The 25,366-nt window shown below is 34.6% G+C and overlaps 1 protein-coding gene across 1 annotated transcript in view; it reads right to left on the reverse strand.

Moving 5' to 3' along the window:
• ZNF804A (zinc finger protein 804A) overlaps positions 1–25,366 on the reverse strand; it is a gene marked incomplete at both ends in the record, with an annotated part of 315,452 nt that overhangs the window by 64,785 nt on the left and 225,301 nt on the right. Inside the window, one exon of the mRNA XM_082657715.1 lies at positions 663–806. Coding sequence (XP_082513841.1) covers positions 663–806 — 144 coding nt within the window. The remainder of the gene's footprint in view (positions 1–662; positions 807–25,366) is intronic.

The following is a 25,366-nucleotide window of genomic DNA, read 5'->3' on the forward strand; positions in this document are numbered from 1 at the left end:
ATACTGAATCATGTCAAGTAAGCTAAACAATGTACGCAGTTGCATTGATATAAGTACAGCATATGAGAAAAACAGAATCTATATTATTAATGTCACTTCTGATGTCACTATTTTAAACTAATCTTTACATACAGTGTTGAAAAAAATCAATCTTGGATTTTCAATCAATAGGGAAATGAAATAGTATTAAAATAAACTAAATCATGTACATATTTATTTAACCAGTAACCCTAGATTGGTTTTACCATACCAAAACTTGTTTCTCATACGTTTATGGTAGTTTAAATGGGAAATGCCTTCCATAAAGAACTATGAATAAAATCATTTATATCTGGTCAATATCTTTAGTTGATTAACATATTTTGAAATTAATAAATTTGAAATATAGAGGATCACCACCTGAAGAATGTAATTTTCAAATTACTGTCTGTTACTAAAAGGCAACTGAATGGTATTTCTTTATATTGGTTATTTACTTCTGACTTTACTTTTGGTGCTTTTTAAAAAATGTCTTTCATTGTAAGTCATCAAATTATCACCCCAGATTGACATCTTTAAAAACTGCACAGCAAAGAAAAAATATTATATTCATACAGTCTACACAATTCAAATTATTACAAAAGTTCAGAAATATTAGAGGTTTTTTGATACCTCTTTCTTACCTGCTTGTGGGCATGGTCATATGAATTAATGTGATTGTCAAACTCCTGATGCTTATAGTACTGCTTGTCACAGAGTTCACAGTAAAAATTGGCCTTCAGATCTTCCAGAGCTTTTGCTATGCTGTTCTCCTTCTCAGCATAATCCTGAAAAATAAAATTTCAAGGAAGGAAGCAATTAGTTTTCCTCTGAGTTTCCTTTCTTCTGACAGTTGACAACTTTAGTATAGTAATTAAAATTTAAAATAATATAACCGAGAAAGAGAAAAATAAAGCAAATAGCAGCAAACCAAATTAGGAGAAATTATCAGTTAAAGAAAATTAAAGATTAACAGAAGAAGTCAAAATAAATGATGAAAGAATAGTAGAAATATGGAGAGGAAAAACAAATCACAGAAAGAAATAGAAGCCCTTGCTTAAACAAGTTCCTGTGCTATGTTAGCACAGAAAAAAATATGAAACTCATATAGCTGTTGATTCAACTGTCGATTTCTGGCAATGACTTAGCTAACATAAAATTTTAAAATCCTGAACAACATCTAAAATATGTCCTTTATGAAGAGGTCCATATTGGTATGTAAATATTCAAGATTGGTTTTTTTGTTTGCTTGTTTGCAACTTATTCATCCCAAGTAGCTTTCATTTGACTAACGTTTTCATCTTGACCCATATCAATTTTGGTTGAACTTTTAAAAATTCTCTAGTCTTTGGAAAATGAGATTCTTTTCTGCAAGTTATTTACCTAAACTGAAAAGACTTAAACTGTATAACAGATGGCTTTCATCATGCTGATAGTAAATAAAGATGACTATACAATCAAACTCCTGAAAATATGAAAAATGCAGTGATTATCATTAGCTTTCATTTACAAAGCATAAAATAGCAAAATGTTTGTAGGTCTTAGGTTTTCTTAAATCTAAATTTACTTGCTATTTCATGCTTCCTTAAATGTTGATGTTGCCAGACATGAATAAATATTACATGTTGAAACACTGTCCACGTCTTTCACTGAAGTGCTGATATAAAGAAAACCTAAACTTCGATCCCTACCTTAGAATATATTATGTTTCTAATTTACATATTGTCTCATGCTCAACTTCTTTAAAATTCAAAATAACTACATATTCAGGCCTCTTATGTGCTACCATAAGACACTCACTTGTTCAAGCACAAGGATTTGGAGATGAAACGGCACAGTCTTCCCTATGTCAATGACAATTGTCCTCTCACTAAATATACAGGCTAGAAAGAACTCATAGTTTGAATGTTTAAACTGCTTCTACAAAATTTGAAAGTGGTTTACTAATTGTAATTTAATAAATGGTTAATACTTTCCTTACTTTATTGTGCTATATATTTGTGTACACATCATATAATGTACACCATCATTCATATGTATAACTTGTAGTATACCTTGTAGTAATGCATTTGCCATAGTCTGTACATATATGGCCCTCTTTCTCACTTTAAAGACAGTGATTCGTCATTATCTTTGATTAGTTTTATCAACTGCACAGCAAGAGGTGATAAATTGCAAAATCGTTCAAATTGTTCATATATGAGTTGTCAGTTTGAAAAAATTACCATTTCTCAGCAGATTTGTGAAATATTCCCCATTATTCTTTTGGATTGCATCCAATACGTTTAAAAAAAGTTAGTTTAAAAAGATGAAAATGAGTCTCATAGATCTAAACTGCTTACTGAATTTTTACAAAATCTTCAAAATAATACTTTGTGGATTATCCAATTTAAATGAAACAATAATTAAGTACTATGATTTCATGGCTAAAGCGTACAAAGCAGAGATAAAATTCTAATCAATGTGAGTTTATTATAATGGCAACAGTCTTTGGTTCAAAGCAGAATTAGCTTTCAAAACAATATTTTAGAATAGTAATTTCTTTGCAAACTAGTTGATTCTCCCCATTACTTATAATTACAGTTAAGCTACTTCCTCTCTCTAAATTTTTGGTTATTTCTTATTTTGGTGTAAGGGGTTTTTTTGGGGTTTATTTTGTCTTCCTAAGATTGATATTCATCCAGAGAAGCAATAATTGTTTCTTAACTTTTCATTCCACAAAAGTGGGAAAATTTTGAGGAAAGCAAACTGAGATTCTTAAGTAAATTGCATTCTTCAAAAGCATTAGCCTTAGCCTAGATTTGAAAGAGAGAAACAAATCTAAAAATAATAGCTGACATTTATTCAGTGCTTGTTTAGGGTCAGTCACCGATTAAGAGTTTGTATGTATTAACTCATTCAATCATGATTAAAATAATAGAGGTGTGTATTCTAGACATTTCCTCATTTTACAGGTGAGAGTCCTAAATCACAGGAAAGTTCAATATCTAGCTCAAGGATATATAATGAATAAATGTGCAGCTCACACTTGAACCCCAATAATCTGATCCATAGCACTCCATTATGTTTAAATTTTTAAGCAGAAAACAAAGTAGAGAGTACAGTATAATAACCCCCACATACCCATCACTCAGCTTCAACAATTATCACCTTAGGGTCAACTTTCTTTCATTTTATCCTCTCCTACCTCATATCCTTTCCCCTGCCTCAGATAATTTTTAAAGACATTCCTAAATTCATACAATGTTTTCTGTACATCTTTCAGTATGTATCTCTAAAATAGAAGAACTTTTAAAAAATATCATCATGAAATCAGTATCAGACCTAAACAAATAAACAAAGTCCCACAATCATTCCTTACTATCATCAAATATCCAGTCAGTGTGTTCAAATAACTCGAATTTTCTAATATTTTAAAATAGTTTGTTCAAATAAGGCCCATATGTTACTGTCATCTCATATGATTCTTAGTCTCTTTTGTGCTATAGGTCTTCCCTCTCTTTGTTTTAATCCTCATTGTATTATAGTTTTCTGAATTTTTTTGATTATACCTCACATTCTGAAAAATGTTCAGAACTATAGAAACATTACAAGAAGATGACAATAAACTCTTATAAAGCCTTCACTTTAATGAAATCATTGTTAATATTTTGGCATGTGTTTGCCCTCTTGCTTTATCTCTGTATCTTCCTCTAAGATATTAAAAGAAACATGGCATAGTTGAAGTTAAGGTTGCAAATAATTTCACAGTAAGAATCATTTTTAGGCTAGAACTTTCAACTTGATATAAACTGCAGGAAGAAGTAAGGGCTGTGTTCTAGAAAACATTAGTAGAATAGAAGGACTGGTTATTGAATGTGTCATAAGGAAAAGAGTCATATGTACCGTCATTGATTATACACTTAAAAAAATGTTTGTAAACTGGAGGATCCTGGAAGATGAGGAAAGGGTAGCTGTTGTGTGTGTGAAGGGGGAGAAGGGGCTTAGGAACCAAGGCTTTCAATGCCAAGAAAAACATTTTTTAAGTTTGTATGTAGACAAAATTAGCCCTTGCTAGGCTGACATGCCCAGTGTCCCCTGGCCCCTTTCCTTCTCCACTGTGGATGGTGTTGAAAGAAGCATGGACTGGTATTGTAAAGCACAATATACACATATTCAACACAGCCATCCCCCCCGCAGAAGGTAAGAAATACATTTGAATAAGATGAAAGAGGAACACAGCTGCTCATATATCCTCCTCAACCTCAAATTTTCCCCCTCTATCAGGCAAACGCATTCTGTTCAATTATGTACACACTTCCGAATGCTCCACTGAGTATGATGGCAGAGAGTGAAGAAGGGGTGAACTTCTTGTAGCTGGTCAAGTCATCCAAACCCATCACATTTTACATATATCTAAAAGCAGTAAAGTTTGAATCCTTATTTTCAGGAAAGCAGTATGTAATTCCAAAGTTATAAAGTCAAGAATCTTTTAATATGCAACCTTAGCAACTGTGCAGTGCAATAATTTTTGCAGAACAGCAAATTGAAAAGGAGTTAATGGTTTATCCACAGTCACAGGGCCATTCCATCTACCCTATATTTAAAATGAATAGGGCTTCCCTGGTGGTGCAGTGGTTGAGAGTCCGCCTGCCGATGCAGGGGACACGGGTTCGTGCCCCGGTCCGGGAAGATCCCACATGCCGCGGAGCGGCTGGGCCCGTGAGCCATGGCCGCTGAGCCTGCACGTCCAGAGCCTGTGCTCCGCAACGGGAGAGGCCACAGCAGTGAGAAGCCCATGAGAAGTGAGAAGTGAAAAAAACAAAAAACAACAAAAAAAACAAAAAACAAAATGAATAGTATCGAAGTAGAACTTTGAAGGGAGAAAACTTTCTTTTCCAAAATGATGCATTTCATGTTGGCATCAGCATAACATATTGCGTCAAATGATGGTCAGCCTCTCTTAAAAGTCAGCCATAACTCGGTGCCATTGAGTAACCTTCCCTGAGGACTGTGAGCTCCAGGAGGGCAGCAATTCACACCTGCTTTGCTGACTGTGATATGTCCAGAGCTTTTAACAGAGCTCAGCACTGCCAGACACTTGACAAATAATAATAAATAAAGAATATTAGCACTGCCCTTTTTTTGCTTTGCATGTGTATGAAAAACAAATATAACAGAAACCAGCAGCACTAGAGATACACTATTATTAAAGTAGCTGAGCTCATGTTTGGGCTTGTGGTACCCAGTCATTTAGGGGACATCTTTAGAGCTAATACCAAATTATAAATGATCATTGCTAAATAGTAGTTGTAATCATATATTACACCCAATATTTCTGCTAGAAATACTCTATTTAAAGTAGCTAAAATTGCAAAGATATAAATAGATTGGGCACTGTTAGTATATAATTATTTTCAATGCTAAAAAATATTTGTATGTAATTAACACTTAAAATACTTTGGAAAATCTCTCTTCTCCTTCTGCCTCTGTCTCTGACTCTCCTATTGCTCCATCAAGAATAAAAGCATCCTTGTGATTTATATGCAGGATAAATTTCATTATAGTTTCTCTAAAGAGAGAAAGCGAAAAAGAAAAGTCTTCGTTAAAATTTGGTTGTAATGAAAAGATTAATCAAGGAAGAGATCACAAAACTGTTCTCTTCTAAGAGGATATTGAGATAGAAGACATTTCAACTGGAAATCCATAGTCTACACATTCTATAAAATACTGCACATCTTCTGGGCTGTATCTCTTGTTCCAGTTATTACCGAAGTGACAGGTTCTGAGACATTCTCCAGCAGCCTCATGTGGTACCACTTGACTGCAGCTTACCCCAGGCTGTGTTGAGGCATCTTTCCCTTACCATCAAGGGGCTTCTCTGACTCATGATATGGGAGCTTGTGGATTCCCACTCAGCACTAATAAATGTACCACCCAGGAGTGCTGAGGAGTTAATACCATTTAGGTCCACACTCGACCACTGTGGAGGGTAAGAACTCAAGGATAAATTATTTCCCCTTTTGTCTACCAGGCAGACACTTCTGAGACACATTTCTAAGATTCCACAGAGATTCCCAGTGAGAAAGAGCACCTGTTACTTGCACTAGTGGCAAACAGTAAGTATATCCTTATATTAGCTTTTCTTATCTGTTCTACTTTTCGGGAACTTCAGTTCTGCTCCCTGGGATCATTCCCCAAATAAATAAACTACTTGTATAGTCGTCTTTGTCCTGGACTTGACTTTTAAGATGAACTGGGAGAAGATTACCAGTTTTTCTGGTACTTTCTATGAATGTCTTTCTGACAAGATACATTTTCTAGAATAATTTTAGATGATATCATTTTTCAGTTTGAAGTTCCCTAATAGTACATCATCATTATCAGAAAAAATATTTTTACAATGACCTACAAGTTCTACTCTATGTGTTACTCACACTACATCTCTGTCATCATCTTCTATCATTCTTTCTCTCTCTCTCACTTTACTTTAGCCATCTTTATTTCCTTAAAGTTTTTGAAACTTTCTTAATTATACATTCACTTTGACCCTTGGACTTGTTACTTTCCCTGGAATGTTCTTATACCAGATGTTTGCATGAAGCACTCATTCACTTCTGGCAGATCTCTACTAAAATGTTCTTTCCTCAAAGATGACTTCCCTTATCATCCTTCTAGAAGACAAACACATTATTCTGTATTCTTTCCCTCTTTTATCTTTCTTTTTAATGTTAAGAAGAGAAAGTTTATTCAGGAAGAAAACAGTTATAGAACACCTTTGGGCCCTGGAGTCTGAAAGTTATATTAACAATAAGGGAGAGATAGAGTACAAATGAAGCATGTGGAAAAACTGATGTTATTATTATTATTATTATTTGCGGTACGTGGGCCTCTCACTGTTGTGGCCTCTCCCGTTGTGGAGCACAGGCTCCGGACGTGCAGGCTCAGTGGCCATGGCTCACGGGCCCAGCTGCTCCGCGGCATGTGGGATCTTCCCGGACTGGGGCACGAACCCATGTCCCCTGCATCAGCAGGTGGACTCTCAACCACTGTACCACCAGGGAAGCCCCCTGATGTTATTATTATATGGTTTAAATCCTTTCTCTATTAGGCAAGAGGGTAACCACTTTCTGGGTGATAAAACTCTATGCTATTGTCTCAAAAAATATATGTCATTCTGTTCTGAAGGGCTAGGCTCTATTACCTCAAAGGCCAAGGAATGGATAACAAGAAAATTCTAAGGAATAGAGAGACAACTAAGGGTTAAGTCAGAAAGTCACAATTTTATCAAAAGTCACAAGTGCAATGAACAGAATTATAGTTTAAAATGTGCATTTAAATGTAAGGTTTTTCCAAGGATTCCACAGAAATGCAAACTCATCTATACCACCATCAAAGGTGAAGGCAGAGACTGACTACTAAAAACGCTGTGTATTGAACAGCATATCCCTAGAGACAGCTCTGGTGAGCTAACTCAAGTACAACCTAACAGCAAGGACAATGTATATTTTAATGTCCACGTTTATAAGAATGGGAGCAAATAAAACTGTTTTTCAAAATTGACAACTTCTTTCAGAATTACAATAGTTTCAAGGCAAGAGGGTTCATTCATAAGGTTTTATCTACTTCCATGCTGTGATTATTTAGCTGATAACAACCACTGGATAAACAGTATGATTTCTAACCTTAGAACCTGTTCAGGTAAAAGAAGTATGGATCCCCAAGCCTCAGTCAAAGTATAATCTTGTCTATCTCACTTGGCTATCCTCCTTCTCATCAAGACAATGTCTCTTTGGAGGCATCTGTTTCTTTTCCATCCATGGATCCTACTGGAAGCCCTGGCCTATGGCTATACTTTTTAGACCCTCTGGTTAATTTAAGCTAGTATTTAGTACAACTTGAGACAATACCAGAAGACTGAGTTAGAATTTTCTATTCATATTGGGAGAAATCTGAGGGACAGCATGCTTTAATAGTTGGCTGAAAGTGAACATCACTCTGCTGTCTCCTGTGCAGAAAGCAAGGCCGTGGGGGATCTCATTTTGAGGCAGAAAATGTATGTCAGGTGTACTGAAGCTGAACGCTAGCTGAGGTGCGTAGTACTCTAGTTCAAATATAGATATAGAGATAGATAGATATAATGTCATTCATATATATAAAATTCCAAGGGACTTCTATATCAGTAGATTCCACAAAGGGTCCCAGTGTAGAATATGAGTGGTAGTAATTTAGAGTACTTTGTTCATTTTACAAATCTCTTGAATTGACAGGCAATAGCTATTTTCTCTGAGAGGTAGAAGAAAGACATGGAATGGTGGCCTGTTGCATACATTATGTCTCAGCTGTGAGAGTAATCTAAAGGAAGACAGAGCAGTTTCTCTAGTAAATTGTCCCAGTGATTTTCCTAACTTAGGTTCTCCCAGAAATAGACACCGAGACAAAGAGGTGAGATCAAGGGGTTTATTTGAGATCTCAGGAAACAATAGTAGAAGTTGATAAAGATTTCTGGTTTCAGCTCTGACATGTACAGAGCTTGAGAGTCATTGCTCTTGTCCTCACAATAAGAATAATCTATGGAAAATGAAAATCAATTATTTTTCTTGGAACTGTCAAAGAACCGAAGCCACAGGGCAAAATACCACTTCGAAATCTGAAGAGACAGTCACATTCAGAGATAGAGCAACTAGCATCTGCTTACTTGGCTCAGAAGCTGCTGAGCCATGAGCTGCTAGGAACTCTTAAATGTTAACTTTGATGAATTTCCATGGGCTGATTATACAGTGTGTGAGACAGAAACCTGGTGTGAGAAAGAAACTCTTGGTGACTGCAATCTTATAGGGACCACCAAACAGGCTTTCCTTTCATGAACTCCACCAGGTTTTCATGATGGTAATTTGAGAAAGCGTCCCTTGTGTCCCTGGAAGGTGAATGGGAAGAATAACTGTTGTGAAATAAGCCAAGAACCTTCTCTATAACTGAAGACTACTCCCAAAGGACAGAGTATTTCCACATCTCAATTGAAAGACCTTATTCCATCCAAGAAAGGAATGTACTCCCCCTACAATCTTTCTGTCTCACATAAGTTGTAGGGGCACAGGTCATGGCTTTGAGAAAACAGAGTGAGAATTCTATAGCTGAAAGATGGAGTGGGGGGCCTGGGGTGAGAGAAAAGAAAAAAGCTTTACCACAGGAGAACCGCATACGATGATCACAGCTCTGAGACATAGACATCTTAAAGAATTAACGTCTAATCAAAAGGTTTAGGAATACTCCCTCTCTCTCACACTTCACCAACCCAGCTATAGGGCTCCAGTGTAATAGTGGATTAGCTCTGAAAAGATGGCAGGATACTCTCTCTGAGGAGGTGTATACAGAAGAGTAGAAAATTAAACAGGCACATACAATCAAGGGCAGTGGAGGAACTTCAGGCCTCTTGGGCTTATAACTACAGAAAACAGACACAGTCCAATGCTTAGACAGATTAATAGAAATATTCACAATAAACATCTATTTATCTCAGGACCTATTACTTGATACATGTCTAGCTTTCAATAAAAAATTACAAATCATCTTAAAAGATAAGAAAAAACAGTCTGAAGGGAAAAAACAAGCACTAGAACAAGCCTTGGATCTCAGATACTACCTAGATGATGGAATTATTGAGGAATTCAAAAGAACTCTGATTAATGCATTAAGGTCTCTAATGGAAAAGTAGACAACATGCAAGAGTAGATGGGTTATGTAAACAAAGAAATGGGAATTCTGTGAAAGAATCAAAGGAAAATGTTAGAAATAAAAAACACTCTAAATCTGCTATATTAAAAAAAAAACATTCTAACTGAAATGAAGAATACTTTCAGTGGACTCATCAGTAGACGTGGTACAGTTGAGGAAAGTGAACTTGAAGATGTGCCAATATAATCTTACCAAATTGAAATGCAAAGAGGAAGGAAGGAAAGAAGAAACCAGAACAGAAGGACATCCAAGAACTATGGGATAATATCACAAGGTATAACATAAGTGTATTTGAAATACCAGAAGGAGAAGAGAGAGAGAATGGAGCAGAAGAAATATTTGAAGCAACAATGGGTGAAATTTTTCCTAATTAACAGCAGATGCCAAATTACAGTTCTAGGAAGCTCAGAGGACACCAAAATGATATAAATAACAATACAACAACAAACACCTAGACATATCATATTTATACAGCAGAAAGACAAAATCTTCATATTTTGCCTTTATCAGATAAACAAAAACTCATCAAATTCATCATCAACAAATCTTCCCTGTAAGAAACATTGAAGGGAGTACCTCAGGAAAAAAAGTATATAGGAAAAGTGTTATAGTAGGAATAAATTAAGGTAAAATGGATATATCTAAATTTACTTAAAAGTTAACTTTGTTTTTAAAACAATAATACCAAAACTGAATTGGGTAGTTATAGCATATAAATAAGTAAAATGAATCACAGCAATGTCAGAAAGGACAGGGGAATAGGAATACTCTCTTAAAAGGCACCTACACTACATGTGAAACGGTATAGTGGTATGTAAAGGTGGACTTGGATTAGTAAATATGTATGTTATAAACTCCAGATAGACCACTAAAAAAGTGTTAAAATGAAGTATAATTGATACACTGAGAGGAGATAAAATTAAATCATATACATTGTTCAATTAAAACCTGAAAAGGCAGAAAAAGACCAGGAGAGAGAGAAACAAAGAACAAATTTAACAAATAGAAAACGATGACAAACATGGTAGTTATTACATCAATTATATCAATAATCACTTTAATTACATCGATTATAAGACAAAAACTGTCACAGTGGATAAAAAAACAGGCTATGTATCGTCTACAAGAAAGCTGCTTTCAATATAAAGACTCAGGATAAAAGTTAAGGAGTGGAAGTCAGTAAAGATTGTGTTATGAAGGAGGTTGCTACAGAGGGAAATGAAGCTTGTTCATGTTGGAAACTCTGGACCCTAGTAGAGAACACAAACCTCAGAGTTTTGTATTCATGGAATCAGGGAGCTATGCTATTTATCTAACAAATCCCTTTGAGTACTGGCCCATGGCAGTTTCCAGAGGGCATTTACACCCGGCACTATATATATATATATAACACTATACATATATTACAAACATATGTATGCATATACATACATTTATATATATATTCACTACTTGTAATTACATTATGTATCTGTTGTAATTTCTCACCATTATACATTCTATGAAGGCAGGATCTTTATATTCTTTGTTCATTGCCATATCCCCAACGCCTAAAAGAATGCCTAGGACAAACAGGTGTTTAAAAAACATTTCTTTAATAAATGAATGAATAAACTGTATTTTTGGAGGTTGTACATATCATTTATTGTTTATAGTCTTGAACCATGTTAGTGGTGTGCACTATTTGATTGGATAGAAAAAAAACATGTTTGAAATACCCAAAACACACATATTAGTTTTCTACTGTGATTAATACTCATAATCCTTGCTATCTAATCACCTGTGCAAAATTCAGTGCATTCTATACAATAATTTTCTGAAGGATGATTTGTAACACTAATATAAATCAACACCGTCAATTCTATATGACGTTATGGCTCATTCTTTGGTCTTTTGCAATAGAGAGAAGAAATGATGCACCCAGAGGTAAAAATATCTGCCTAGTTTTTAGCTAAAACTAGTTTCAGATAGTGTAAAACGTAAGTCCCTTCATTCAACAATTATTTATGGAGTGCCTATAGGTATTATGTACATCCTAGAGACACAATATGTGTAAAAGAAATCTGTTTTCTATTAACACCATTATGATGAAGATGCAAAAGAAGGACAGCTTTTGTTTATTATGATATACATATATATAAGTTTTATAATAATTTAGACTTCTAATGAAGGTTATTGTGGGTGCACAGTGGTAGGCAACTTCTTCCATTGAGGGCATAAGTAGAGTCTTTCAAATAATGCCTAATTCATTGAAAACTGAATAGGTGTCAGTGGATGAAAGAAGGATGCAGTGTATTATATATTCCAGAAAAATAATTATATATAGAGCCATGAAATATTAGAATGTTGAAAACTTGCAAGCCACTTGGTGTGGCTGGAGAATTTGGTGCCTGGTGTGCAGCAGGAACTATAATTGCTGGCAACAATAGAAAGGTGAGGCAGAGGTCAGATCATGAAGACATCTTACTTCTATGTATGCTAATAAATCTGAATGTTTATAAAAGCTGATGGGAAGTTAGTAAAGATTTTTAAGCAAGGAAATAAGCTGATCAGATTTGCATTTAGGAAACAGATATGACTACAAAGTAGAGAATGAAAGAAGTATGAAGTTAAGACTGGACGTTAGGATAGTATTTTCCAGATGGGAAAAGGTAAAATCCTTAACGAAAAGAGTAGCAACCAGGGCAGAGATGATGCGAAGGCACTGAAAGATGTGAGACAGCACCACAAGAGATTTTGACTGATGATATGAAGGATACAGAAGAGAATGGTTCCAGCTGGGTGATGGAGATGGAAGCCAAGTTCTTCCACAACAATGAGTGACTGGAAGGTAAGAAGTAGGTATTCTGAGTATCTTTCTTTAAAAGGGAAAGAGAGGGCTTCCCTGGTGGCGCAGTGGTTGAGAGTCCACCTGCCGATGCTAGGGGACACGGGTTCGTGCCCCGGTCCGGGAAGATCCCACATGCCGCGGAGCGGCTGGGCCCGTGAGCCATGGCCGCTGAGCCTGCGCGTCCGGAGCCTGTGCTCCACAATGGGAGAGGCCACAACAGTAAGAGGCCCATGTACCGCAAAAAAAATAAATAAATAAAATAAATAAAGGGAAAGAGATTAGCTCCTCATTTCTGAGATGACCATTTTGTTGAATCATTGGAATTGTTCTCGAGTTTTTCACCAAGACAAATTCCCTAGAGCCTAGATATGAGTCATTTAATATTTTCTGTTACTCAGATTTAATTTCTTTCAATTATAATGTTTTCCTATATGTCAGGTTTTTTTCTATTTTCATTGTTAGCTACTTTAAACATAGCATTATACAATAGATGAAAAAATTCAGAACTATGGTTTTATTATTACGTAATAATAAAATTGAAAGGAAATGATAAACATTTTAAAATTCAAAGTACCCTGAAGCTTGTAACACACATTCAGTAAAGATAGACAGTCTCCCTCTAGTAACCTGAACTGGAAGGGTCCATGACTAAATTCAACAAGGCTACTTAGAGGCCAAGATGGTATTATGAATTCTTTTGGATTGTATGAGAAATTTGTACATTTTCTAATTTGTACAAATTCTAATTGTACTGCATTTTGGGAATGGAAGATCTAAGAAGTTTTGCATATTTGTTAAAAGGTACATTACTTTAAAAGATGGTCACATGGAAAAGAGGAAATAAGAAGAGCTCTTAAGAGTGTATGTATATGTGTATATTGCATACAGATATGTATAAACCGCAGATTTCAAAAAATGAAAAAGATGGATACTTAATTAATTTTAGACTAGTTCTACTTCTTCCTAAAGTCATACAGTTCTTTCTTTCCTTTTTTTCATTTCCTGGCTACAAAATGAAACTGCCTTGCTGAGAACAAAATAAGGTAAAATAATAGTCTTCGAAACTTTTAGCCTCATGCATTTTTAGAAAATATTTTCTCAAAAAGCAAGCATAACACTGTAGGTGTCCCATCAGAGGAGTTCCCCAGATGTCTTGCAAAGATCATAATGCAACCATAGCCTCCATAATAAGAGGAACAATATATGGAGACCTGCCGTCTCTCCTATTAGTGCCAGCGGCCTCTGCCCCTGTGGTTAATTCTGCTTTGTCTTGAACTCCGAATGGGAGTGATATTCTGTGGATTTGATACATTGTTAGCACAGCAGGGAAAGCCCATTTGAAAATAATCATATGTTTCAGGTATCCAAAAGAAAAGGGACATTTTCCAAAGAGCAGCATTTTAACTTGAAAAACTTACAACTAAAATTTGGGTGGAGAAGGGAAGGACATTAACATGTATTGATTGCCTCAAATGAGCACTACACTCAGATTATCTCAGGCCTGACAATATTAATCCTCAGGTGAATATTATTAGCCCCATTTTACATATGATGAAAGCAAGACTAGAAGGGTAAGGATAATTGGCCTGCAATCTTATACCATGCAGTGGTGAGTCTGACTTTGTTGGCTTTTGCTGAGCTACCCACGAACTTCCTTTCCATGCCTGACATTGTTTTCTGTTAGGAGGAATCAATAGTGGCCTAAAAGAATTAAAACAGCAAAAAGATATTTGTGAAACACAGATTTTAAAAGAAATTAAAAATGTAAGAAGAAAGTATATTTTGTTAAAATACAAATTTAATTAAAATTTAAACATGATAATGCAAAACATTTAATACTACTTGAATTATTTAGTGAGCATATATACTTAAAATATGAGAACAATAGTTTGAATAACAAAATGAGAAGGATATGATTCTTCAATGATCAATGCTCTGAACAATGTAAGAACTGGGGAAGGAAGTGACCATGTAACCTACATAAAACCTTAAGCCAGGTGGATTCATCCCTCACTGGGTAAAGTTTATACTCTAGTTTTCTAATATAGGGGAAAAAAACTATGAAAACAATGTTTTTGATATATTCAATTTCTAGAAAATATAATATGAGTGCATTTTAAGAACAAATAGTGAATTCCCTAGTCAATATTGAAATTTTTCTACCATTGAGATAATGCCTCTGTTTTTTATTTTAAAAATCCCATGCTGCTGTTTATGGCTGTAATTTGATAAAGGTGTCTGTAGGGTTCATACTCATGCTAGGACAAGCCATTTGAATAAGGCAAAGAGAAAGAATATCAAAATGTTATAAATTATATTTAATGAGAATATGAACTTATATATTCCAGGATAGTCTATCCTTTGATATGACTTTGTGGAAGAAAAATTCAATTAACAAAATAGAGAAACTTTCCGGAGATATCTTCAGAATAAATAATCACAATACTAATAACCGTGAATATTTCTATATTACTTACTGCATGCCAGGCTCACTTCAGGGTACTTCGTACATATCACATCATGTAATTCTCACAACTTAATGTGTTTGGTCCTACTATTATTGCTGACTCACAGATGAAGGCACTGGGACACACAGAATTTAAGAACCTGCCCAAGGTCATACAGTTAGTGGGTGGCAAAATCTGAATTTGAACATAGGCAGATCGATTGAATCTATGTGCAACCAATTTGAACATAGGCAAACTGGCTCCAGTGTTGTGCTATAATGATGGAAGCTGATGATAATGAGTTATAATACCAAAAAGCGGCACAATTCATGATTGTCCAAATGACTGTACTCTAGGACTAAAAATGGGATCGTAAGAACAGTAATAAAAAAGTATTTTTGTTTTAAACTCCTACCTGCTATTTCGGTAGCCTTGACTCCCTCGAAATGCCCCCCATAGAGGACCTCCTGTGTGCTCAGGCACACTCTTTCTCCACTACCCAGTCCTGCCTCCAGAAATGTCTGCTGCTAGGGCTCCGCTGCCCACGGAGCCGTCTGCCCAGCTTTTTCCTGCTGTTCTTCCCCGGGCAGGCTCCCAAAGGCCCTGGTGAGCATACTAAGGATAATAACTCGCATCATGACCAAAGCCACTGTGGAGGCCTCCGCTGCTGTGATTAGAGCAGAGTCAGATGTTCCAGGCACCCCATAAATGTACCAATGTTTTTATATCTTGTAAAATATGCTCTGAGCTTTTAACTACAACCTTTTTTTTTTAATGCATAGATGACATTCAAATACAAGTAAGTATTTACAAGGAAATTCTACATGAAAAGTACATAACATAATATTTTTCTTCAGACCATTTTTGTTTTTTCTAATTTACAACATTTTAGAATGTTAAATCTTTCTGTAGAAAATTGCTATCAACCTAGCTCTCTCTGTCTCTGTCTCTCTCTGTCTTTAGGAACAGTCACTACTAGGATTATATCTTTTATTATATTAGTATGTGCCACAAACGATTTTAACCTTCTCTTTTTAAATACCAAGACTATCAGACTGAAAAATCATAGAAGTTTGAAAAAAAAATATGAGAATGGTAGTCAATATGAAATGTGAAGTGAATACTATTTCTAAAAGAAAATAAATTATTATATCTGATGTAACCATAAGAAACATTAAAATAAGTCAAACTAAGGCTGGAAAATATGGTATAATTTGGAGACTGAATTAGGTAATTACCTCATAAGCTATATTATTCAGGACACAGAGGTGATCACCCAGTTCTGTGCTTGACCTACTGTTTACCAAGGAGTATGCTAGATTCTCTGCTTACGAAGAAGGATAAACAGCGTTCCTGGAATAGAGGAATATGAGAGCTAGTGAGCTAGAGGGCCACATAAAGAGATGGTGTCAACCTAGTAACATTAAGTGCTATGGTAAAGATTTCACACATCCTTTGGAGTACTTCAGGGTCAAGGGAGGCTTCTGGAGAAGGTGACAACTGAACTGCGCTGCAAAGAAGCAGTAGCAATTATCTAAGAAAAGAAATGTCTGAAGAGGTTCCCCGCAAAAAGAGATACAATGTACATAGTCACAGAGGCTTGAGCAAACTTGCTGAGGTCAGGGAACAAAAGCAGGAGGACATTATTAGGGTTTAAAGTACTAGGCAGACTGTATTAAAAAAAAGCACAGAGAGGGAGGTAAAAGCATGATCACAAAGTGTGCGGCACACTAAGGAGTTGTCAGTTGTTTGGGTTACTTATGATAATTAAGAAGAGAGATTGGGAGTAGGGAAGCTTGTTAAAACAGTTTTACAATTGCTCAAGCAGAGATGGTGACAGCCTGTGTCACAAAACCTATAGGTTACAAAAAAAATTTCGATTCTAAGATCAAAAGTCACATTGATTTTAATAACACAATTCTATCATATATTTATATTTAAATAATTTATAAAGAATGAGTTTATCAAATCTTACTTTGAGGACTCCATCTAAAAGTTCTATAGAATTAATGTATATAGTCACTGATTTTAACCATAAATCCCCACTATAAATCAACTCTACTTATTACTTTTCTCTCTGAAGCACTGACTCTACATCTTGCCCGCCATGAATTACTCCCCAGTGTCTGTAACTGGACGTGTGCACAAGCAGCTCCCCCAGCTTTGTGAACATGGATGGATTTCTGGCCTGGGTGGCTGCCCCTGCTTAGGAAGCTCCTTGTTTTCAGTAACAGGCATCCCATGAAGAACAGGCTCTGCCACACTGTCACTCATTGTCTGTCCTTGTTTTCTTTCCCCAGGAGATATTTCACTGTTATTAAACAACTACAGTGTGCTAAGAACCATGCTAGGCATTTCTGAATTATTCCTTGTGAAAATCCTCCAGGATAGGTATTGTTACTCCTAATTTATAGATTAGGGGAGGGAGACACAAAGAGATTAAGCAGCTCTTCCAAATTTCAGAGGTACTGGGTAGCAACATTAAGATTTAAAACCGCATCTGGTTATCCTAGCTTTGAAGCCCTGACCATTAATTTATAAGCCTGAAGGTATGCGGTTCAATTTAACACCAAAAAAAAATTGAGTACCTGCTATGTGTTAAGAGCAAAAGAAGGTGTGGAATGCAAACATGAAAACCAAATTGTTCCTTTCTCAGCAAACTAGTAGGGTAGGAGAAAATCTGGGGAGATGGTTATAATGCCATGCCATAACTACTATCAGACCACAAATGAGAGAGAAATCATTCATGTAACTCAACAAGGCAAAAAAAAAAAAAAAAATCAGGGAAGAATGAAAAGAGATGGCAGCAAGTGGAACTTTAAAGAATTAACAGACTCCAGCTCAGGAGGAGAACATTTGTCAGAAGGAACAGTAGGAATTAAGACATGAAGCTGAAAATTCCTGGAGTGTGCTGGGAATGGCAAGTTGTTGAGAGCTGCAGAGGGTTTGTGAAGAAATACTCAGAAAACAAAACTGGGGAGACCCCCTGGTCTGAGGCTGGGAAGGCTTGTATGTCATGATAATATAGAAGATCTTTGTTCTATAGACAATGGGAAGCCATCAGAAGTTTTAAACTGGAAAAAGAAATTGATTAGAGCCATCTGGGCAGGTAACATATAATAACTCCCTCAACACTTCTTTCTTCAAGGTAATTTTTAAAGTGAAAATGTATCCTTAAGATAATTCAATATATATAAGTGAAAATCATTTTTTTGACTATGGTTTCAAACTTAATTCATTCTATTGTCAATGGACAGAAAATGTGTCATAATAATTACAGTTCAAGGGAGGGGAAGTAACAGAGAGGAGCTAACTGCTTCCTCATCTTTGGGTTCAGTTGCATCCAACATTTTTCTTGTAAGCAGAATGAATGGATAGCTCATATGCTTAAGTTTTATTTTCCTTTTATATCAATGTATTATCTTCAAAAAATTTCATCATGTGTCTTCCTCAGTAGAGCATGATTTTACAGTTTTATGTTTTTAAATTAGAAGGGAAAAACACTGAAAGCAATTCTTTGATGAGCAAATCATTAAGTAATGTTACTATTATATGACCCAATCTCTTTATTTTAAAGAGGAAGACACAAATCTAGAGATGTAAAAGGATTTTTCAAAGGTCATTATGTCTCCCTAGTTACATAGCTCCAAAGGGCTCTCAGTTATTCATTCAATAAACAAATATTTACTAAATGCCTATACTATGAGGTACTCTCCTCCTCAACAGCATCCCTGAATATTTTCCAACAACCACAAGTAATAAATTTTCCTCTTAAAGTGAGGCAGAGAGAACCAATAAACTTTGCCTCTTGTCAACTTACAAGAAAAGTGAACAAGAACACAATGCTTTTGTCAAGGCAATAGACTATATAACATAATAGTTATGAAGAAGTTTTAAAGAAAAGAAAATAGAAAGAAGGTATGAAATGCCTGAAAAAACAAGGTACTTGTTTTTCTTTTTACTTTTTTTTTTAAGAAATTCTGCTAGTTTATTTGCTAGGTTTCCATCTTAGAAAAATAGGACGCTTACCCCATAATGTCCCCAGTGAGTTAAGAGAGCTGTGATTGTGTTACCAAAGACTCACAATTTCTGACCTGTGTAATGGAAGGGTCAGAACTTCTCCCCATTTTGACTACAGGGACTGAATTGCAAGGTATAGGTAACCTTTTCTCTTTGCCAGCTTTTGCTTACCAAGCAGCAATGAGATCTTGAGCCCCCAAACTATCAGAGGTCTGGAAGAAGATGAATTAAGAAATATTGCTTAGTATTACATTTGTTGTGAAGAAAAGAGCAATGAAATCTTTTACTCCAGTCTATTCCTTAGTATTTTGACTTTTCCTCTCACTGAAATGATGAAAAATGGAGAAAAAGTTATATGTGGTCCTTGTCTTCATGGAGCTTACAATCTGGTGGGGTTGGATGAACAATAAAGAAGAAAATAAGCACAAAATTACAGGGATATAAAATAATTACAAACCGTCCTATGTTTTCTAAAGAAAAAACAAGAGGCTGTAAGGGAGAAAAATGTTAAACCAGACAGATATGAGGAAACAGGAAAGATTCATGCAGAACTAAGTAAATAGAAAATAGATAAATCATAGACAACCCCCCCAAAAATTAGTCCTTTGAAAAAAAAAATCAATGAAATTGGCAAACTTTTAGCTAGATTTACCAAGAAAATGGAGAAGAGGATCAAATTACTAAATCGGGAATGAAAGAGAAGACGTCACTATCAGTTTACAGAAATATTAAAGATTACAAAGTCATTCAATATGTCAACATATTAGGTAACTTTGCTGAAATGGACAAATCTCATGAAGGCACAAACTGCTACAACTTACTCAAGAAGAAATAGAAAATCTGGATATATGTAAAACATATAAAGAGATTAATTAGTAATTTTCAAACAATGAACAAAGAAAAGCCCAGACTCCGATGGTTCTCCTGGTGAAGGTTACTAAACATTGAAAGAATTAACACCACTTCTTCCCAAACTTCCAGAAAATAGAAGAGAAGTGAAAACTTCCCAACTTACTGCATGAGGCCAGTATCACTCAGATCCTATACCAGACAAAGACATCAAAGAAAAGTACAGACCAATATTTCTTAGGAATATAGATGTAAAATTCCCCAACAAACTATAAGTAAACAGAATCAAGTAAGATATAAAATGTATTGGACACTATGACCAAATACTAGGATATATCTCAGGAATGTAAGAGTGGTTTATCATCATAAAACCAATCAGTGTAATACATCTTTTTAACAGAATAAATGACAAAAAGCACAAGATCATCTCAATAAATGCAGAACAAGTATTTGACAAAATTCCATACTTCTTCATCATAAGTATACTACCCAGACTAAGAATAGAGGGAGACTTCCTTACCTTGATTTTCTACAAGGGTGCAAAAACAATTTAGTGGAGAAAAAAAGTTTTTTCAGGAAACCGAACTACCAGATATTCACGTGCAAATCAGTGAAAGAGTACCTCTATCTTACATCATACACAACAATTAACTAAAAATAGATCATAGACCATAATGTAAGAGCTAAAATTATAAAGTCTTAGAAGAAAACAAAAGAATAAATCTCTATGACCTTGATTAAAGCCTTTTTAGGTAGAACACTTAAAACTCAAGTAACAAGAAAAAGACAGGTAAGCTGAACATCAACAGAATTTTTAAAAATTCACTTTTATTACGAAAATGATAACGTAAGTAAAAATGTGAGAAGAGACCCTACGGAATGGGAGAAAATTTTTGCTAAGCAAAATAAATCAGTCACAAAAAACAACATATTGTACAATTCCATTTATATTACAAGTCTAGAACAGACAAATCTACAGAGAAGGAAAGTGGGTTGTGATTGCCTAGGGCTGGGTAACTGGTGGGAGGGAATACCTGCTAATATGATTTCTTTTTTGGAGGTAAATCAAAAGTTCTAAAATTAGATTATGGTGATGGTTGTACAACATTGTGAATATACTAAAAACTACTCAATATAAACTATAAATGTGTGGATTGTATGGTATACAAAGTATAACTCAATGAAACTATTAAAATGACAATATAATTTTAAAGTATCATTTTGGTTCTACTGTTAGAAACTTTATTGTATAAGATGAAAATCAAAGTATAGCCAAATATTATCTTGGATTGTGTAGGAATCTAGTTTCATTCAGAGGTAATTTATAAGTTCATGTAAATAGAACCTCTTACAAGAAAAATTTATATAGGAGAATTGAGATCAAAACCTCTATTTCTTTGAATGAGATTATCAAATTATTAGGGCTAATGCTTCCACTGGAAATGAACTTAAAAGTTGGATAAAACATCAAAACCTCCTCTCAAAAGCATTGCAGGGCTTCTCTGGTGGCGCAGTGGTTGAGAGTCCGCCTGCCGATGCAGGGGACACGGGTTCGTGCCCTGGTCCGGGAAGATCCCACATGCCACGGAGCGGCTGGGCCCGTGAGCCATGGCCGCTGAGCCTGCGCGTCCGGAGCCTGTGCTCTGCAATGGGAGAGGCCACAACAGTGAGAGGCCCGCGTACCGCAAAAAGAAAAAAAAAAAAAAAAAAGCATTGCAAAGGTGATAAGATGGTAAGAAATCTACAGAAAAATAAGTACAGTAGCAAAAGAACCCAGAGAGGAAATAAATGCAAAAAGCAACTTTTGCCGTGAGTGCTTTTTGGATATTTCACAAACTTAGATTTAGTCTCTGACCCCTTATTAAGATGTGCAGGTAGAAATCACAGCTCTGGGCCTGCCCAATTGAAAGTCTCACAGGTTACCCTCCACCCACAAAGACTGGATTGAAAAACTTTCATTATCAGGGTCAGAGTAAACCAGAGGTGATCTCAGTCTTGACACCAACAACAAATACTTTGTTCACAGTATTATTCAGGAATCTGAAACTGATAGAATATTATCAGTGGGAAGTAAAACTGTTTCAAAAATGGATTCTTCCCATCCCCCTCAATGTCTTTTTGCTGGTGCAGTGGTTGTTTGTTTTGTGTTTCAGTGACGCCAACTTCACATATGAAGATATTCCTTTTCTTCAGCTACCAGAGTTATTAAACCAGCTAGAGACTATTGAATATGTGTGTTTCAAATCTGAATAGTATACATTCGAATCACCTGTCAAAGTGCAGACTCTGATTCAGTAGGTTTTGGCTAGGGCCTGAGATTCTGAAATTTTAAGACATTCTCAAGCAACACTAATGTGACTGTAATGCAATTTGAGTGGAAATTTAAATCACTCAAAAATCTAATGTTTTAAATATTTTTATTTTTTCAAAAGGGTCAAAAAATAATATAAAACATCAATATATTACTTAGTTGAAACTGCTGATAGCATAACCAATAATCAGTTCCATTCAGAGAAAGAACAATTAAATCAAATATTCAGATGATGCTTATTCTAAATTTTAAAAAGTATAGCACAGTAAAATATTTTAAAATTCATATTATTCCCAAAATCCAAATAAGAGGGCTTATTAGCATTAAGATTAACTAGTAAGCTGAGTACAAGTTTACTTGTCAATAATATGCATACACAAATACATAGGTATATAAATAAGTGGTGCTGTACCTTTAAAGGAAAATCTGGTTTTTCTCCTCTCAGCTTTTAAAACCAAATACGCCCTATAATCCTTTTTCATTCTGGAAGTAGCTTTCAAAAATGTATGAAATGCACCACCTTTTTTTCTGTCAGTATACTCTGAATGATTGTAAAACATACTTTGTAGCAGTTTTATTGTAGCAGAATATCCACATATTTGCTTCTTTACCCCCGAACTTACGCCTACAAACTGAGGCTACAGTTAAAGATAATTTATATTTTATTGTATCATGTAAGTATTTCAGGAGTATCTGGTAAAGAATATAGCCATTTTTCCACCTAAGCTGGATTCCATTCTGTCTAGTAAAATGCTTCATTCTGAAGGAAATCTTTTCAGTGCCTCAGAGAACCAATTTAGTTGGTTCTTTAGTTCTTTTAGGAGAGGATGGAAGATGACTCTCCATGAAACATTGATATTCAAGTTTTGGTGACTACATACTGCAAGGGGCTCTCAATTGTGTACTAACAGTTTTCTTTTTAAATCCATTCACCACTCATGAATTGCCAGATGGATCAGAGTTATTTGACTACTAACTAAAACAGGAGTCCTATCTTAGCATTCCACGACATCACTGATGTACATAAATTCCTCACCTTAATCACCTCACAAAGAAAGAGATCTGTCTCAAATGATGAAATATTCAAGTAAACATCAATGTAATAACTTCTATCTTTAATCATTTTAACAGTTAAAGCCTGGAACCAACACTATGTCCAAAGAATCCTCAGCCTTCACCCCTGAAAAAAAATCTCTCTCTCTTATTAAACTTTGGACTTGTGAGTTAAGCAAACAGACATGTTTCTCCAGGTACACAATTGGTTTAGAATACTTTAAAACTTGTTTCAAGATAGAATTCTCACAATAAAAAAATAGGCAGATTGCAAACTTTACCTATTAAATAGATACAAAATCATTAACTGTCACATTTTATCAGTAAGTGGAATCTGAAAATAAATATATATTTGCTCCACAGTACTTATAATTACACTTTACATAATTAATATTTGCAAAATATAATATTTTGTCAAGTGGATTAAAAAAGTTATTTTCTTATTTTGTAAGTTTAAAAATGAGAAAAATTCTAATCAGTTGGCTCTCGGAGTTTAAAAGACAATCTATGAATTGCCTATAAAACTAATAATTTTAGTAAAATAATTTATGTCCCCTAAAACTTATTTGTCTATGTCAGATATTATACTTCTAGATTTTCTTTTGCTTGCAATTTGAATGGTAGCTAAATGAAATTCTTTTGGAAGAAAACCAAAAATAAGTATTATCTTTGAAGGGAGAGTAGATATTTTGTAAGGCACTGTCCCAACTGTCTCAGGAAATGCCCTCTGATAGACAGAATATGTTCCTTGAAAAATCCAATATGACAGTTCTTATACTTTTATCTTAAAAGTACAGTGACAAGGTCAGTAGGAAATTCAAAAGGTGATTTAAAGTCTCTATGTCTATTAATATGAGAATTTTATGATATTTTAAATCCTTTAAAAATGCTTTATTTTAAAATACTTTTCTGGAAATATTATATGAAGGATTTTAATTTTATTGTAGCTACTTAATTATATCACAAGTCATGGACACATATAATGTAAAGTGAAATAAAATACTATGTTACATATGTGGAATTTATATACCTTTCCTATTTATTATATATAGTATTATAGTATATATAATATATAATTTTATGCACAATATATTTAGAACTAATGAACTCAAGTTTTATTCTCATTATTTTTGCATTCAAATATTTCTTTATGACAAAATTAGTCACTAAATTTTGTTTTACAGGCAGCATGTATAGAAAGTATACTGTGATAGTTAAGTGCATAAGTTGTACAATTGATAAAATTTAAGGAAAGCAAATTCATTTGAATCTAATATTTGCAGTGATTCTCCTTTAAGAAACACAGTTTTAACGACCTAAGATTCTATTTTCATTTTTTACAGGACCATTACTTGGTTCAGTAATAACTATTTTCATAATAACAATAATAAATGCTATTTGTTGATAATAAACTTTTAGATTCAAATTGTAAGTAATGAGAACAAGATGTTACTATAGTCCCAGAACAGAATATAAATATACTAAGGTCTAAACATATAAATGTAGAGCTGATAAAGTTGATAAACTCTAATTTCACCATTAATTATGGTTTATGTAATTTTTATATTATTCTTGGTAAACTATTAAATGAAATAGAAGATATGGTAATATGCTGGATTATCTGAACACAAATTATTTTAATGTGATTAGGCATTATGAAGGGAAGAAACATAAATAGTATTAGATATTGGGAATAACAAGCAGATGTACGTTTAGATGCATTAGAAATCTAGTTAATTAAATTTAACAGGAAAAAAAATTGGACTAAATAAAATCACATCATTGCCATAGATATATTTGTTGATCAGTATTATTTTGAATTTCACTTCCTTTTGGGAATTGGAATTTTCACTCAATGTCACTAACTGACACAAAATGAGAAATTAGAACATTTATATACTCACTTACATATGAGATGATTTGCACAAAGTGTGTGTGTGTGCTTGTGTGTGTATATAACATGTACATACACACACAAATATTGTACTATCATATATCATTACCAGTGAATAGATACATTTATTTTGGTATTTTCATACTGTGGGCTACCACTCAACCATAAGAAGGAACAGACAACTGATTCATTCAACAATGTGAATGAATTTCACATATATCATATTGAGT

Source organism: Grampus griseus (assembly GCF_964374135.1).
Source record: "Grampus griseus genome assembly, chromosome: 7".
Taxonomy (NCBI): Eukaryota; Metazoa; Chordata; class Mammalia; order Artiodactyla; family Delphinidae; genus Grampus; species Grampus griseus.